The sequence below is a fragment of the Mauremys reevesii genome, unplaced genomic scaffold, assembly GCF_016161935.1.
Source record: "Mauremys reevesii isolate NIE-2019 unplaced genomic scaffold, ASM1616193v1 Contig1, whole genome shotgun sequence".
Taxonomy (NCBI): Eukaryota; Metazoa; Chordata; order Testudines; family Geoemydidae; genus Mauremys; species Mauremys reevesii.
In genome coordinates this window covers 2,420,992-2,437,440 of record NW_024100715.1, presented here as the reverse complement: position 1 = coordinate 2,437,440, position 16,449 = coordinate 2,420,992, and the positions used below count along the sequence as shown (strand labels likewise).

Here is a 16,449-nt window from a genome sequence, read left to right as displayed (position 1 = left end):
CAATTGCTATTTGTACTGAGTCATTGCATTTGAAAAGGGAATAATTTGAATTCCTTGTACGGAATGCAGAAGTGGTTACACAGGACTATGAGGGTGATAGTGGTGTTTCTTACAGAAACATTGTCTTTATTTGATCTCCTCTCACATTGAGTTGGCTGAAATAACCCCGCCAGTTTCGTGTTGACCGACAGAGGTGGAATGTGGGAGGACAGTTGGGAGGTAGGGAGTATGGGACACACAGGTATGATTAATGTCTGAGTTCCAATCCGTCACAGTGTGCAATTAGCTGGTGCTTTCCATGGGTTGGTGTACTTGTCTGCGTTCCACTTCAATAACCTTAGAGACAAACTTTCTAAAGTGCTCTCCATTGGTCTAACTGGTCTCATTGAAGCCAAGGCGGAGAGCGTTTGAAAATCCCACCTTGAAACAGCCCAGGAGAGGGCTGTGGCTGGGGCAAGAAGCCTGGGCTGATTGGGGAAATTAAGCTCAGCTGCGGCCATGCCCCAGTCAGGCCCAGCTGGCCCCTATAAGAGGCTATGAGCCAGAAGCCCACTCAGTCTTCCTCTGTCTGTAGAGGGAGAAGGGCCTGGCTGCAGGGACCTAAGCAAGATACCTAGATCGGGAGCAGGGCTGGGGAAGGGCCAGGGGAGCTGGGAGCTCCGGCCTGGAAAGCCCCAGGCTGCAGGCTGAATAGGTGCAGGGTTGCAGGGGCAGCCCATGGGGAGGCAGAGGCAGCAGGTCTGAACCCCTTTGCCTGTGATGAGTGGCTTATACTGCAGTCTGCCCCAGTGAACGGGGGCTAAGTGGTGACTGGCAGTAGCCGAGACTGAGGCAAAGTGAGGATAAGGGTGAAGGTTCCCCTGGAAGGGGGAGACCCAGAACTGTGGGGGTACTGCCAGTGAGCAGCTCCCAGTTAAAGGGGCACTGGGGTCCTGGGAGGGACATGGTGGGGCCCGCAGTGGTGGCGAGACACCGGCCTGAAGAGGGTGCCCCGGTGGCTGGATGCTAATTTCCCGAGATGACCAGCAGGAGGCACCACAGGGGTGAGTGCACACTCTTACAGGCAGTATATAGTCATGTGATAATGGAAGAAACTATCCCGGGCCCGAATATTGGCTAGTAGCTTGGATGAAAGAAGCAACAACGATAAACTGTGACAGAGCCAGGAATTGAATCCAGATTGTGCTTTAGCCACGGATCACGCTTTAACCACTAGGTGCCAATGAAGATCAGTGTTGATGAACCAGAAAAAAACAGCCATGGACACAACAATGGGGGACACAGAGATTTGGAATGTGGTCTCAGGGAGGATCTAAAGCACAAAATTGCTCACCTGTCCGAAGTGACATATGTTCATGACTGAAAACGTGAACTTAACAGAGAAGTGGTGACTTTCTTTTGATATTGTTAAACACGCAGCCCATGGACTTTCCAGAAAGTCCTAAACAATAATGTTAGTTCCAGAAAGAACTAAACAATAATGTATAGAGAACAAAAACCAGTTGACTTACCTAATTCTCCATTTTGTGCCCACATCCATGATCACATGACTATATGCAGTCATAATGTTCCCCACACTGTTGGTCAACAACTAGCTACATTCAGACTGTTGGGCAGAGAAATAAAAGTATATTAAATATTGTACCTCTTTAACTGTATCCCCCCCACACACTTTGTCTCTCACTTGTCATCTTTCAGTGTAAGTTTTCCATGTCTTCCTAGTGTTTGTACAGTATGTAACACAGTGGGGTTCCAATCTCCCCAAACGCCAGCATCATTCAGGTGTTGGATAATGTCTGTAGAAGTAGTGTATGCGTGTTTATGCATGTGCGTGCTCACGTGCGCATGGACTGGTATTCGTATTGAATAATTGTGTGTGTTGAGTTCATAAATTTTACTTTGTGCAGACTGCAAAAGTGTCAGGTCTATGGCATGTGCAGTGGGTGTATAGAAAGGTAAGGGTGTTAATGGTTAGGACTGGTTGAAAATTTTCCACTGAAACTGGTTTTTGATGGAAAATTGGGATTTCAATTAAATTAAATTTCCCACAAAGAGAGTCTGTTTCCCGTGGGAAATTTTTACTTTTGGTTGAAAAATCAAACACACAAAAATAGAAAGTTTTTGAATTTTGGCTATAAACCAAAATATTTTAGTTTGGACATTGTGCTGTGGTGCATCATGGGGGTTATAGTTCATGTCTCTGTATGGGCCAGGCTCGCCAGACAGACCTCCTCTCCTGTGGTGCACTGCAGCCATGGGGCTTCCATGATACACTGTGGCAACTCCCTAAGATGGGATACCATGGTGCATCATGGGAGATGTCGTTTGATCTACAGAGGAGAATGGGAACATTATTATTTGTATTATCATAGCACCTAGGAGTCCTACTCATGGACCAGGACCCCATTGTGCTTGGTGCTGTACAAACAGGACAAAAAGAAAGTCTTTGCCCCAAAGAGCTTATTATTTTATTACATGATGGTTACAGAGACTGTAAGCATGTGAGAGAAAACCCGCAGTGAGAGACAGTCCCTGCCCCAGCTGAGATCAGGGCACCATTGTGCTGGGCACGGCAAAGACACACAGTGAGAGATAGTCCCTGTGCCACAGAGAATTTGGCCATGTTAGAATAATCCTAGGATTAAATGTAACATGAACAAAGTCCTGTGCCCTTGTCAATCATATGGTACAATCATATTAGTTAATAGCTCTAGTGTAAACACACCTTAACATGTCAAGAACCAAAACCGGATTTCTTGATCCTAATGCACCACCTTAGCCACACAACTACCCTGAGTTAGAAGAATCAGGCTTTGTCAGCTTTCTCATCCATACTGAAATATAACAGTAAATAAAATGAAATAAAGCCTCCACTTCTTTCTGAAATTTTAAAAAATCTGCTACTGTTACATGTAACATCTAAGATTCCTGAAAGACAAAAATTAGAGGCAATGTTTGTATTTAACTTGTCATTGTGCCAGAGGATGTTGTGAAGGCCAAGACTATAACAGGGTTCAAGAAAGAACTAGGTAAGTTCATGGAGGATAGATCCATCAACGGCTATTAGCTGGGATGGGCAGGGATGGTGTCCCTAGCCTCTGTTTGCCAGAAGCTGGGAATGGGCGACAGGGGATGGGTCATTTCATGATTTCCTGTACTGTTCATTCCCTCTGGGGCACCTGGCATTGGCCACTGTCAGTAGACAGGATACTGGGTTAGATGGACCTTTGGTCTGACCCAGTATGGTCGTTCTTATGTTCTTTCTTTCATTCAATTCACTCTTTCCACTGTGAACCCTGATCCTGCAAACACTTAAAAACACACCCAACTTTTTTCACATGGATTCAGTGTGACTGCTCGTATCATGAGTGTTGTGATACTTGGTGTGTTTTCTAAAATCTACATACAGGTCACTGAGAGGCTGCATGTGTGTCACCAAGGGCATGATGGGAAGGGGACGGGGGATGCACGGGGGGGTCAATGGAGGCAGGAAGGAGGAGATCACAGGACTGCAGGGTTTGTCATGCCAGGGATAATGCATCTGCCAGTTCTCTCTTCCCTCAGCTGTGCTGACTCTGCACGGCAAAGAAGAGAAAAGTGTCAGTGAAAACAAATTTTAACCAGTAAATTCCACTGGTCTCTCCCACAAACGTCCCAGCCCGCACCATGCACAGGGGATATCGCTGAGCATGCCGGGGCTGTTTTTAAAGTCACTGTTCACAGTGTAATGGCTCTGTTAGCAATTCAGCTCTAATGCTGAGGCAGCTTCTGCTTGTGCCTCTAGGTGCCTGTTTTGGGCTGGGGGTGCTGTGCGGGAGGGTCAGAGCCCTGAGCATGACACGGCTTTAGCAGGTCCTGGCCCGGGGAGCAAACTGCAGCATTTCCCTCTTCCCAGCAGGGGTCGACATGGAGCTACATGGCCCGATGGTGGAGCTGGGAGAGGGAGCATTACCCTGAAGTAAAATTACCACACACAGGGAAGATCCCTGATTCACTGTTCACAGTGTAATGGCTCTGTTAGCAATTCAGCTCTAATGCTGAGGCAGCTTCTGCTTGTGCATCTAGGTGATTGAGGTGGGATGGGGGTGCCCTCAGCATGACACGGCTTAAGCAGCTCCCTCCCCGGGGAGCAAACTGCGGCAGTTCCCCTTTCCCAGCAGGGTCGATGTGGAGCTGCCTGGCCCCATGGCGGAGCTGGGAGAGGACCATGGGTCAGGAGGCATGAAATTACCCTGAGCCTCTATGTGGGGCTCACTCTGTGACTTGGTGCGGTGGTGAGAGCCTGCAGCACCCACCTTCTCCCTTTCCACTTTGGGGGCGGGTCGCGTGTTCCTTGTCCTGCCCCCCATCACTGCAGCAAGACATAAGTGGCCACCAGCAGCTTAATCCTGCCTCCCAACCCCTGACCCTGCCGGTCGCAGAGACCCAGGCAGCAGCCACCTCTGCCCCACAGCACAGGAGACCTCTGCCCCTGCCACCAGGGGGAGCCCTAGGGGAGTGTTGTATGTCACAGGGGGGCAGAGCTTATTGAGACGTGGTGGGAGACAAGGGCTTCAGGGGTGGGGCCTAAAGCCCCCAAACAATTCCTGGCCCTTCCCCTCTGAGTCTGGATTTTAAATGTGCAAAAGTCCCTGCATGCCATGCCTGATGCCCTTTGTTTGTCCTATAACCAGAGCCCTTTTCATTTCTAATCCGTGTTGCAAGGTTCTGCTAGACGGCAGCCAAGGACATTCGTTATATAATCAGCATTAGAATGTGCTGCCACAAGAAACTTCAAACGAGTCTGTCTTTCCTGTTTCAGTCTCCCGGAACATCACATCACTGGCTGCTCCGAGCAGGGAGGAGCTGTGGGCCAGTATATAACCCGCCTGCTCCAGCGAGGGACTGACACAGGACTGCGTGTGTCTCACAGCCCAGCAAACCCGTCCTGATCCGAATTAACCCTTTCGCCGCTGTTGGGCCTCCTGCGGGGAGCTGGCTGGCTGATGCTCAGGTGAGCAGAGAGCTGCAAGCGCGGGGCTGGGGGGGAGGGGGAGATATCTGCATGGGGAGCTCTCCTGGGGGAGGGGTTGGGCTGCCTCCATTCTGTCTCACTCCGGCTTGGTCCCCACGAATCCAGTTCAGCTCCCGGCTCATTTGCCCCGCGGGTCTGTGCGGGGCTGGTTGCAGGGGGCTCCTATGGGGCAGGGTGAGCGCGGGGCAGGTGCAATGCCCCTGGGCACCCCATAGCGCCCAGCCTGGGATGTGCCCGCCCTGCAAAGCCAGGTGGGGTCTGTTCTCTGCACCCACTGCAGAGCCCGCGGGGTTTGCCCTGGGGTCAGACCCTCGGTGCCGGCTCCATTTGATGCCTTTGCTGGGGCCCCCTGAGGCCCACAGCTGCTGGGTTCACCCTTTCTGGGATCCTGCTCTGTTGATCTGTCTGTCCCTGCAGCGAGGGACCCTCCTGCAAACACCCTAGGCAGCAGCTGCCAGAGCAGATACACAGAGACACTGGAGAGTGGTTGTCAGTTGCATTGGCTGGACTCACCTTACCAATTATTAAAGTCATAGGCACTGACTTTTCTTTTTGCTGGCGGGTGCTTTTGAAGAGGTGTGTGTGTTATGGGAGGCATTCTGCTAGTTTGGGGGGAGGTGGGTAAACATTTCTGTCATATTCTAATTACTGAATGTGTCAATCATTGGCATCTTAACTATTTTAATAACAATTCAGTTGTTATGAGCTACCTAATTACATTCTCATGAATTACAGTATATTAAAATCATTGCAGCCAGCTGCAAGCAGTGTTCACTCATGTCCCAGTTTAAAGACATTATGTCTCACTGTAGCTTTCTGGATGAAACTACAGCCAGCAATCTTATTTACATCTAGTTCCCTGGGATGGTCTTGATGCACGTTCAGGACAGCTGCATTATCCAGTTGTGTCTGTCCCATTGATGACTGGAGAGAATTTTTAAGTCTTCTGAAGCTGGAGAATGAGTTCGGGATGATACAGGCACAGTGAGATGGATCCATTTGCAGTAATCTGGAAGCATAGTGCTTCCAGAGTCCTGCAAATGATTCCAAGGTCTCTTTCTTGATGGGTAACAGCTAATTTAGACCCCATTATTTTGTATGTATAGTTGGGTTTATATTTTGCCATGTCATAGAATCATAGAAGATTAGGGTTAGGAGAGACTCAGGAGGTATCCAGTCCAACTCCCTGCTCAAAGCAGGACCAACCCCAACTGAATTTGCGTTACTTTGCATTTAACATTGAATTTCATCTGCCATTTAGTTGCCCAGTCACCCAGTTTTGAGAGATCATTTTGTAGCTCTTCGCAGTCCGTCTGGGATTTAACTATCTTGAGTATAATCATAGAATAATAGAACTGGAAGGGACCTCGAGAGGTCATCAAGTCCAGTCCCCTGCACTCATGGCAGGACCAGCACCATCTAGACCATGTCTCACAGGTGTTTGTCCAACCTGCTCTTAAAAATCCCCAATGACAGAGATTCCACAACCTCCCTCAGCAACTTATTCCAGTGCTTAATCACCCTGAGAGGAAGTTTTTCCTAATGTCCAACCTAAACCTCCCTTGCTGCAATTTAAGCCCATTGCTTCTTGCCCTGTCCTCAGAGGTGAAGGAGAACAATTTTTCTCCCTCCGCCTTGTAACAACCTTTTAGGCACTTGAAAATGGCTGTCATGTCCCCTCTCTGCTTGTATCAGCTGCAAACGTTGGCACCTCACTGCTTACCCCCTTTTTCCAGATCATTGATGAATATTGCACAGCACAAGCCCCTTGGGGGACACCTCTATTTACTCCTCTCCATTCTGAAAATGGACCATCTATTCCTGCCCTTTGTTTCCTACCTTTTAACTGGAGCGCCTGGCAATGCTTTCAGGATCATCTAACCTTAATTTCATTTAATGCCCAGACTTTTGTTATCTCAATCACTCTGCAGCTTTTTATAAACACATTTCCTGCCCCAAGGGCAGATGCTGTTAGCAGCACAGAACTCCTCACATTCCACACTCCCGAGCTCTGACTCCTGGGTGCTGAGCACCCACTGTTTTTCTTCCAGAGCACCCAGGGAGTAACACCTATGATTAAATTGCTGCCCCAGCTTGTGCGTGTGTTTGTGCATGAGTGGCGGGTGTGTGTATGCCTGTTTGCTATGTTAGTCTGTAAGGCTGTCATATATCATGCAATCTGCCAGCCCTATTGTATAGCCTGGATCCTGTGAGCAGCCGGGGACAAATGCTCCCTGGGGCAGATGGGAGCTGGGGGGGGGGCTGCTCCTTTCATTGTGCAGGGGGAAGCTCTAGGCAGAAGCTTTGCAGTGGCAGAGACTAAAATCTAAGCAGAGAATGCTGAGTTCCTTATTCTACTAGTTTCTTGCTGACTGGTGGGAAAAAGTGACTCTCAGGGTGTGTCTACACTGCACAGTGAGCCCAGCTCAGACTCAGGTTTGAGACCAAACTCCTTTTTGTCCACACACAGATCAGTCTGACTCAGGTCATGTCAGGTCCTAGCATCCTGCTGGGGCGAGTCTGAGCCTGCGTCTTGGTGTGACTCCGGTCCGAGCCCTGTCATTTTGCAGTGTGGATGCAGCAGTCAGAAGATCGGCACGGTGCGGTATTGACCATTAGCAAGGCTGAGAGACCCAAGGCAGCAATTGTAAACCCAGGTTTGCAGTGCAGTGTAAACGCTCATGCATGGGTTCAGACACAAGTGTCCAAAACCCGGATCCCACAGAACTGGGTTTACAATGCAGTGTAGACGGACCCTTAGTGATTCATTGGCACCATCCCAGGCCAGGTGTAGTTGCCAAGAGGTTGGTGATGAGGCCAGTGGATACCAGTGAGAGGAGATTCTAATCCGGTGGCATTTCATACCCCACTGGGCAGGTGGCTGAGCTGTTACAAGGTGCCGGGCAGGGGAGAATCCGAATCTCTGTATGTGCACAGGAGACTCTGACCGGGGAAACTGCTGCATTTTCTGTCTCCCGCATTCCTGCCCTTGTAGCATTTTATGACACACAATGGGACTATCGGGCAGTTCCCAGCTGGCTGAGGTAGCCGTTACCCCCTCCCCCATTACCCCACGGCTCTGCTAATACCCGAGAGGAGCTGTGAGATGAGGGGGCTGTTGGTTTAGCTGCATTTTATTGATTCACTGACAGGGCTGTTTATTGTCTGATTGCAATGACATTTCATTTCCACTAGAGGGCAGGTGTCATTTTGCAACAGATCTCCCCAAAGCCCTATCAGAACCACCCCCTGACCACATCCCTGACTTGAAAAGGCGGCAAATTCAAATCTTATGAAATACATTTCACGCAAGGCACAGCTGGCCTGTGGAATTTGCTGCCACAAGATCTCATTGGTCAATCTTCTTTTCTGACTCCTGCCAAGCTCTTGGCTTTTATACTGATAATGGGACCATCCTGAGTTACAAACATCAATATTGCAAAATAACCTGGAATGGGAAGAGCTCTAAACCCGCCTGTGACAAGGTACAAGCCCCAGCTTCTAACCAATGGGGGTGAGGGAGGAATCTGTCCCTTGGGCAGGTTATTCCATCACTGCCCAGTACAGCGGTGTCCTGCCCCTCCCGCTGAAGCAGCTGGTGTTGGCTGCTGTTGGAGTCACTCCCATCAGATCTGCTCAGCTGGCAGCTCTGCTGCTGTCACAGGGCGCAACTGGGAATCTGTGTTTGCTGCTCTCTCAGGTTCTGTCCTGCCAGGGGTGCAGGGACTTCATGGGGCTCCCCCAAGGGCAGAGAGAGAGAACTGCTCCCCCGCATGCAAAATTCCAGGCTCTCCAATTAAACCATAACTACTTCTTGTGAACTATCTGCATAAGGGGAAGCAAATTCATTCCTGCCAATGCAGATGTGTCCAGAGCAACTGTAAACAGACATAACTAATCAGAGCTGGGGGTCTGGCCCCATTGGCTGTAGTGGAACCATGGTTAATTTCCCCAGCTGGGGATCTGGGGTCAGTGATTTCCATGGAGCTGCCCCAATTCACACCAGCCCGGGATCTGGCCCCACTCTCTCTGCATGGAACTGACCCCAGTCCAGCACCTGCATCCATGTGTTTGTCAAGTGCTTTGGGATCCTTCAGATGACAATTGCTGTAGAGAAACCAGGGCCGTCCTAGCACTGTCGGCTCTAACCACCCTGCTGTGCAGGGCTGTGGCTGGGCAGATAAACACGGACAGGAGCCAGCCCGAGTAACCCGACAATTCTCTCCACAGGCAAATCCTCGAACCCAGACCCCAAGGGAAACAGAACAAGGATGATTCAGTGACCTGGAGTCGATTTGGGCAGCGCCTGCTAAGGCCTAGTTGACCCTGGGGATCAAAGCAGTGCCAAGGATACCTTTGAAACAGTTCATTCGAACACAACCCAGACACAGTCTGACTGGTCGGGATATTTGGACAAAACTCACCATCCAATTATATTTGACGGGGGGTTTCCTCATCACCGCATGTAGCCAAACCGCGCCTGAGCTGTAATCCAGTGAGCTGCTTTGAAACTGTCCTGAAGAAGGGCTCTGCCGGCACCGCCAGCCCCACCGTGAACAGGCCTTAGTTACCAGTGGCTGCAGAAAGATGGTTGAGATGAATAGGTCTCCCGTTTTGGTCTCCCGTTTTGGACTCCATGAGTCTTTCAGAGAGAGAAAAGATGTGGAAGGAGTCGTCTCCTGTTGAGGAGCCAGAGCCAGATCCAGATCTGGGTTCCCAGAAAACCTCAATGACACAAAACGGAACAGCTTATGTGCCCATCCCCCCAAAGGCTGGAGAGAGCTGCACAATCTGCCCTACAGGTACAGCTGCCTCTTTGAGGTCTTTCTTACCCTTCTGTCCAACCCGCATTAACTCAGCGAGGGCCTTTAGCTCCCTCTAGTGGCCGGTCCGTGTGAAAGACACAAGTCAGCCACGGCCTTCAATGTACTGCACCCGATCTCTGCCCTGCTTTAGTCCCTGCACAGTCACCCCACTTCCTCCGTCCGCGCTAGACAGGCTGGTCAACTTTCCATCAGCGCCTTCTGGGTGGGAAATCCTTTTTTGAACAAGGCAGATTTCCCCCCACAACTCTTTTTGCTCAGAAGTTTTCCAAGTTTCAAATGGAAACAATGACAATCTTCATTTCTAATGAGCAGGTTTTTGTTTAGGGGGGAAATTTGTGTTTGATGTAGGAAAAGAATCCAATTTTTATTTAAAATGTTGCGGTGTGCTGCCCCCCTCCCTGCGCCTCTCCCCTTTTAACTGAGAACACTTTGAAGGTGCAGAGGAAAACCCTGAAAACCGCCAATTGAAACCCAAGTTTTTCTGATTTTTTTTTTTAAGTTGAAAGGACTTTCCCCTCCCCCCAATTTGGAATGAAAATTTTCACTTCCTGCTCTGTATATTTCTCTATTTGCAAAATATCCCCTGATGCAGTTAATCAGTGAAGGGCCCAGCCCTCCCTGCTCTGGCAGCAGTGCAAGGGTTAATGGCTTTTCCTATTACAGGTTTGCTGTCTGGGTTGAAACCATGGGCACGTCGCTGGGCAGTTCAGAGTGTGGGTCTCAATCTTGTACTGGTCATCCTCAGCCTCATCCTCCTCATCGCCCTCATCGCCGTGTCAGGTGAGTGTGGCGCCCGCACTGACCCCGTCTCTGCATCTTCCACTCAGTGTGGAAACATCACAATCCCCCGCACCAACTTCTACCCCTCCCTCCCCCAGCCCACCCCTGCTTCAGCAGTCACATCAGACTCTGCTGAGCCCGTGGCGTTTCTGTGGGGTTTCTGTCCCACTGGCTGTTGGGTAACTCTGCTGTGTCACCCAAACACACCTGGTTACCCAAGGCTGTGGGTCACCGTCTCACCCGCCTTCCTGCAGTGGGAGGGAGCCGTACCTGCGCCTGGCTGGCTGTCAGCTCCCTAAACCCACCAGCCTTTCAGCCTCACAAGCCCTCTCCTCCCGGCTAGGCCAGCCCTGGCTTTGCCCTGCAGGTAACAATAGCTGCACCCCAGCCCCTGCATCCCGTTGCAGCGCTGCCCTGTGACATCCAGCCCTGACACTGGGTCCTCACAGCAGGGGCGGCTCTAGAAATCACGCTGCCCCAAGCAGCGCAGTGCGCTGTGCCGCCCTTCCCCGGTCCTGCGGCGGGTCCCCTCTTCCCGCGGCTCCGGTTGAGCTCCCGCAGACATGCCTGCGGCAGGTCGACCGGAGCCCGGGACGAGCGGACCTGCCGGAGGCATGACTGCGGCGACTGCCCGGGTCCCGCGGCTCCGGTTGACCTGCCGCAGGCATGCCTGCGGGAGGTCCAGCCGAGCCGCGGGACGAGCGCCCCCTCCGCAGTCATGCCTGCGGCAGGTCCGCTCGTCCCGGGCTCCGGTCGACATGTCTGCGGGAGCTCAACCGGAGCCGCGGGAAGAGGGGAAGAGGGGACCGCCGGCCCAGCCTCCCGCCCTCCCCGGCGACAGGTGACGCCCCCTACATTTTGCCGCCCTAGGCACCAGCTTGTTTTGCTGGTGCCTAGAGCCGCCCCTGCTCACAGAAATCCCAGATCCGCTGCCCCTAAAGGCGCAGAGTGCCCCATTTACCAGTTTTACCATAAACTGCCGCTCCTGTATCTCACCCAGCCCTTCTGAGCGCGGCTAATAAACAAGAGGATGTTTGTCCAGGAAAGAATAAAGATTTAATCAGAAATTAGAGCGTGGGATGGAGAGAAATGGTAACAACACAAAACCAAGTAATAAAATGTGAACCCGGGTCTACACTCGCCATTTCTGTCTAATAAAGCTGCTTCCCCCGCAAGTCCAGTCTCTTGCCAAGCTGGCCGGCTTCACAGAAACCAGGAGCCAAGCGGTCCTGAAAGCCCCCCTGCTCCTCCTCAGTGAATGGCTCCAGAGGGGTTTTTCCCCCTCCTCTGGTATATTCAAACAGAGAGAGAACAGCACCACCTGGTGGCTGGTTGCATCATCGGTGGTGTTCCTATTCTGTACCTAGCATCTCATCTGTAGGTGCATGGGGATAACAGTGCCACCTAGTGGCTGTTTATAATGATCTTAGTGGTTGGTCGTAAGGGGCCTCACCCCCTGGCCTTTTTGAGAGCACAGTTTTGTGCCCACAGTCCATTGCCCTGGTATTGCTCCTCCCGCAGACCAGCTTGGCCGTTCAGATGTCAATGCGCCTGATGTGCAGGTGCAATCAGGTGTCTAATGACTGCATCTGTGTGGCATAGGGTACATGGCAGCCCTCACTGAAAATACCCAAACTCAGGGCCGGCTGCAAAAGGGAGAGCAGATCCTCCCAAGACTGGTGGGTAACACTGAAGTTAGACGCCCCAGCCAGTCACAAACTGTGCTTCTGATCCCCACACTGGTTATCAAGAAGTTAAAAAAGAAATCATCCAGCCCCCTCTATTGCATTCCAGTTCTCTGGCTCCCAGTCAGCACCTTTGTCCAGTACAGTGAGAAGTTATTTAAAAACTCTGCTCACTGTACAAAATGTTCTTCTGACCCCAAAGGGCCAGTCACATCACCAGGCCAGTATTAGGTTGGATCTTACCCAAAATACCACGCTGCCAGCCAGTCCTTTAGTGTCTAAAACTAAAGGTCTATTATAGAAGAAAGAAAAAGAAGAGAATTATTAAATGGCCAAGCAGTCAGATACATACATAAGACTTCAAAGTCCATATATCAGGTTCTTAGCCATATTGGTGAGCTTGCTGGCTTGAAAGTCTCCCTGGAACATCCCCAGCTTGGATGGGTCATTCAGTCCTTTGTTCAGAGCTTCATTTGTAGAAAAGTTGCTTCAGAGGTAAAAAGCAGGACTGAAGACAAAATGGAGATGATGCAGCTGCTTTTTATAGTCTTTTGCCATGTGTCTAGTACTTTCTGTGTCCCAAACACAAGCTCACAGCACATGGCATGGAAGAGCTGTAGAGTTCTCTGTCCACTGGCCTGTCCCTACACGTCTTGCTGACTCAAGGTGTAGCCCCTGTCTCCTTGCCACGGGTACATTGTGCAGCTGATGACCCTGGATGGGCCACTGAGCAGGCTGGGCAGTGCCGATGCCAATCTGTCTGGGGGTGTCACCCAGACACACAGCACAGCTATACCCCACACATCTATAGTTCATAGCACAAAAGTGATACAAACATATAAACAAGGTTATCATGCTTGGCAAATCATAACATTTTCGCAGCTCCCTCACACGGCCTGTCTGGCCAGCTCGGTTGCCATTTGATAATATTGGTATCAATAACATCACTAAGTGTTCCACATGTTCCACAGCGTCCCAGTCTGTGCCTGCAGGGGCCAAAATGGGGACCCCAGCAAAGGAGCCCAGGACTGGAAACGTGGCCCCAAATTCACAGCTGGCGTCGCTGTGGGGAGCTGGTGGGTGGCGCTGGCCTCTCTCTGGTGTGAAGGGGAACATGCCCAGGCACAAGCTCAGCTTCTCATGGTGTGGAGGGGGTGCGGGGTTCCGTGGTGTGATGTCACTGGGGCTTGTTGCTGTGGCTACAGATGGTGACGGGCAGATCTGTCACCCTGTTACTTTCTCATCTCCAGCAAAGAAATCAGAGCCGTCTCCAGCTGGTGCTGCCTGTCCAGTGGCTGCCTGCCCAGAAAGCTGGATCGGGCACCTGGGGAAGTGTTACTATTTCTCAGAGGCTGAAGGGAGCTGGACCCACAGCCAGAACAACTGCTCTGCCCTCGGTGCCTCCCTGGCAGTGATTGACACCCAGCAGGAAATGGTGAGACCCAGATTCTGGGCTGCACAGGGTGGGGCTGGCAGGGCCCCAGATGCTGCTTGAATTTAGGGCAACTTCTCACATCCCAGAATAGCCAGAGTACAGAGAGATCCACCCACTCTCCATCCTCCCCGTTCACTGGGGGTTGAGTCGGAGCAGTGTGGGGCTAATGTGCCGACCCTCTGCTCCAGGGGAGTTGTAGTTTGGGGGCCTTCTGAGTGCTGAGATCCCTGGTTGGACTACATCTCCCATGATGCCCAGCAGTGGCTCAGCCAATAGGGAAACCCCAGTGCATTATAGGAGATGTAGTCTGGGGGAACCCAACCCAGAGCGGATAATATGAGGCATAAACTATAACTCCCATGAGGCACCTTGGTAACTCAGCTGCCTACAGATTAATGTCGACCTGACCCCAAACAAAATCATTGCTCAATGGAAAATAGAAACTTTTCCATGAAATCAAAATTAAACTTAGGAAAAATTCATCTTTGCAGGAAACACATTTTCTGTCACAGAAACATTTGGCTGGAAAATCTTCAGCCAGCTCCACGAAATACACTAGACTAGTCTGAGCATCATGTCCCTGCATGGGCTGACCAACCTGTAGCTCATGGAGCGAACGGCTGCTGCCTCTGAGGTTGGGATGTCATTTCTGGTGTAGAATTCCCAGCCTGGACCACCTGCCCAGCGCCCTGTGTAGCAGCCCAGAGAACCCAGTGCAGGTTGTAGAGATCCCAGACACGGAGATGTGTAACGTGTATTTGCTGTTACTTTTTTAACAAAGGATTTCCTGATGCGCCATAAAGGACCCCCTGACCACTGGATCGGCCTCCAGAGGGAACAGGACCAACCCTGGATGTGGACCAATGGCAATGAATTCAACACGTGGTGGGTCCCGTTTAGTTCTCTTAACTCAGTAAATGTTGCAGCTCACATGTAAAACAGGACACTGGCCTTGTGGTTAAGGTCTGGGCTGTGACTTAGGAAATCTGGTTCAATTCCTGGTTATACCCCAGGTTTGCTGTGACCTTTGGGCAAATTGCTTGGAGCCAGATTGAAGCTGCTTTCATAGTTTTGTTGGATTTATTATTATTTTTATTATTTGTTCCTGTTGCAGGTTTCCAATAGCGGGAGGAGGCCTGTGTGCTTTTCTGAACAGAGGCGATGTTTCCAGTTCAGGCTGCTCCAGGGACGCACGCTGGATCTGCAGCAAAGCAGCAGAGAAACCAGCAGGCAGAGCAAAGTGACTGACCTGGATGAGTCGAGCCTTGTCCTTTCAGTAGAGCTGGCCCAAGCTGTCTCAACGAGTGGGGAACTAGATGGGGCTGGCGAAGGGGGACAGCCCAGCAGGAAGGAAGAGAGACGCTCGCTGAAGGACATCAGGTAGCTCCTCCCCTTGGAGCCTCTGGCACCATTGTCCCATTTGGGAGTGCGGGGTGCTCCAGGGATTTAATATGGAGGCCACATAATGTGGGTCTTTTATGGCTCCATTCCAGCAGCCCCACCCTGAATCAGGAGTTGGACTCCCGGGATGGGGTGAGGCACAGTGGCCCTCCCAGGCTGAGGGCAGCCCCTGTGTTCAGGTTTAATAACATCTGGAGCCTGCCACGTAAAATTCATCCATGGGCCTGTGCTTACTTTGCCACTGCGTCCTCATCAGTGTTCCTGCTCCAGCCAACATGCAGCTACCCCTGGCCTGAGTGAACCCCTTGTAACCAGCCAGCCAGCACCCCAACCATTGGACAGATGGACAGTAGCCATAAGATAGGACATGGCAGTTGTTTGTACTTCACAAGCAGCAGGGGGTGAGAAGTTGGCAGCCAGGCCTGCTGGGAGAGGAAATGGGTAGAAAAGCCCAGGCTCTGTCTATGGCACAGAGAAGGGATCTTTTGACTTGGAAATTGGAAGGGGAGCAGCCAAACCTGCAGTGTCCCTCCTGTCAGAGACCCTGTGCAGGAGCTGGCTAAGGGCTGGGGCTAAACTGATCTGCCAGAGACTCTCTGGAGGTGCTGTGGCCCCTGCAGCCATGGAGTGAAGGGGCCGGGGTGAACCCTGCCGCCTGGGGGAAGAACTCGAACTCCTGCTGTGAGGTGAGAAGGGCTGGTCTGCAGGCCCTGCTGCGAGGGCTGCGGGAGCGTGAAGAGGCTCCGTGGACAGGAGAGGATGCTGGAACGTGCTAGGATAGACTCGCTCTGTGTGTGTGTGTGTGCGCGCGCATGCGCATACAAACTTTTTATAATAATAAACTACACTGGGGTTTAAAATAATAAGGGAAATTTTTATTTTATTGTAAACCTTAAATCCTCCTTGTGAACGGCTCCTCCCACCCCAGCAGGGAAACTGAGGCAGCAGCTGCATCTGCCAACAGGGCTGTAAGCGCTCCTCCCACCAAGGACTAATGAACTGACACCCGTGGAATGTGTGTGTGTGTGAGAGAGAGAGATCAAAGAGCTGAGCTGGTCTCTGTCTGGCCATGCACAGTCCCCAGGAACCATTACGGATAGGGCCGTCTTTAGGCACAGGGCCGGCTCTACTGTTTTTGCTGCCCCAAGCAGCGCACCGAATTGCCACTGCAGACGGCGGGGGCAGTCCGTGCACCCTTAGGGCAGCAGGCGCATTTCCGCGGCAGCCGCAATTCAGCGGCAGCTTCTGTCTTCAGCTGGAAGACAGAAGCTGCGCCGCCGCGCACAGCTGAACAGAGAAGCTGCCGCC

General features: G+C 51.5%; 1 protein-coding gene across 1 annotated transcript; it reads left to right on the top strand.

The window, feature by feature from the left end:
* Positions 1 to 4,836: 4,836 nt before the first annotated feature.
* Positions 4,837 to 16,003, top strand: LOC120392404 (C-type lectin domain family 2 member D-like). The gene is made up of 6 exons (XM_039517142.1): positions 4,837 to 4,993; positions 9,245 to 9,816; positions 10,504 to 10,620; positions 13,556 to 13,740; positions 14,522 to 14,625; positions 14,855 to 16,003. The coding sequence occupies exons 2-6, from the start codon at positions 9,651 to 9,653 to the stop codon at positions 14,982 to 14,984; spliced, it is 702 nt and encodes a 233-aa protein (XP_039373076.1). The 5' UTR covers positions 4,837 to 4,993; positions 9,245 to 9,650; the 3' UTR covers positions 14,985 to 16,003.
* Positions 16,004 to 16,449: the final 446 nt, after the last annotated feature.

What these genes read in the sequence shown, in the direction of transcription:
- LOC120392404 (XM_039517142.1), top strand. Translation starts at nt 9,651, where the DNA reads ATGAGTCTTTCAGAGAGAGAAAAGATGTGGAAGGAGTCGTCTCCTGTT. An exon ending in CTGCACAATCTGCCCTACAG is followed by an intron (nt 9,817 to 10,503) that starts GTACAGCTGCCT and finishes TTCCTATTACAG; the next exon opens with GTTTGCTGTCTGGGTTGAAA. An exon ending in CGCCCTCATCGCCGTGTCAG is followed by an intron (nt 10,621 to 13,555) that starts GTGAGTGTGGCG and finishes TCTCATCTCCAG; the next exon opens with CAAAGAAATCAGAGCCGTCT.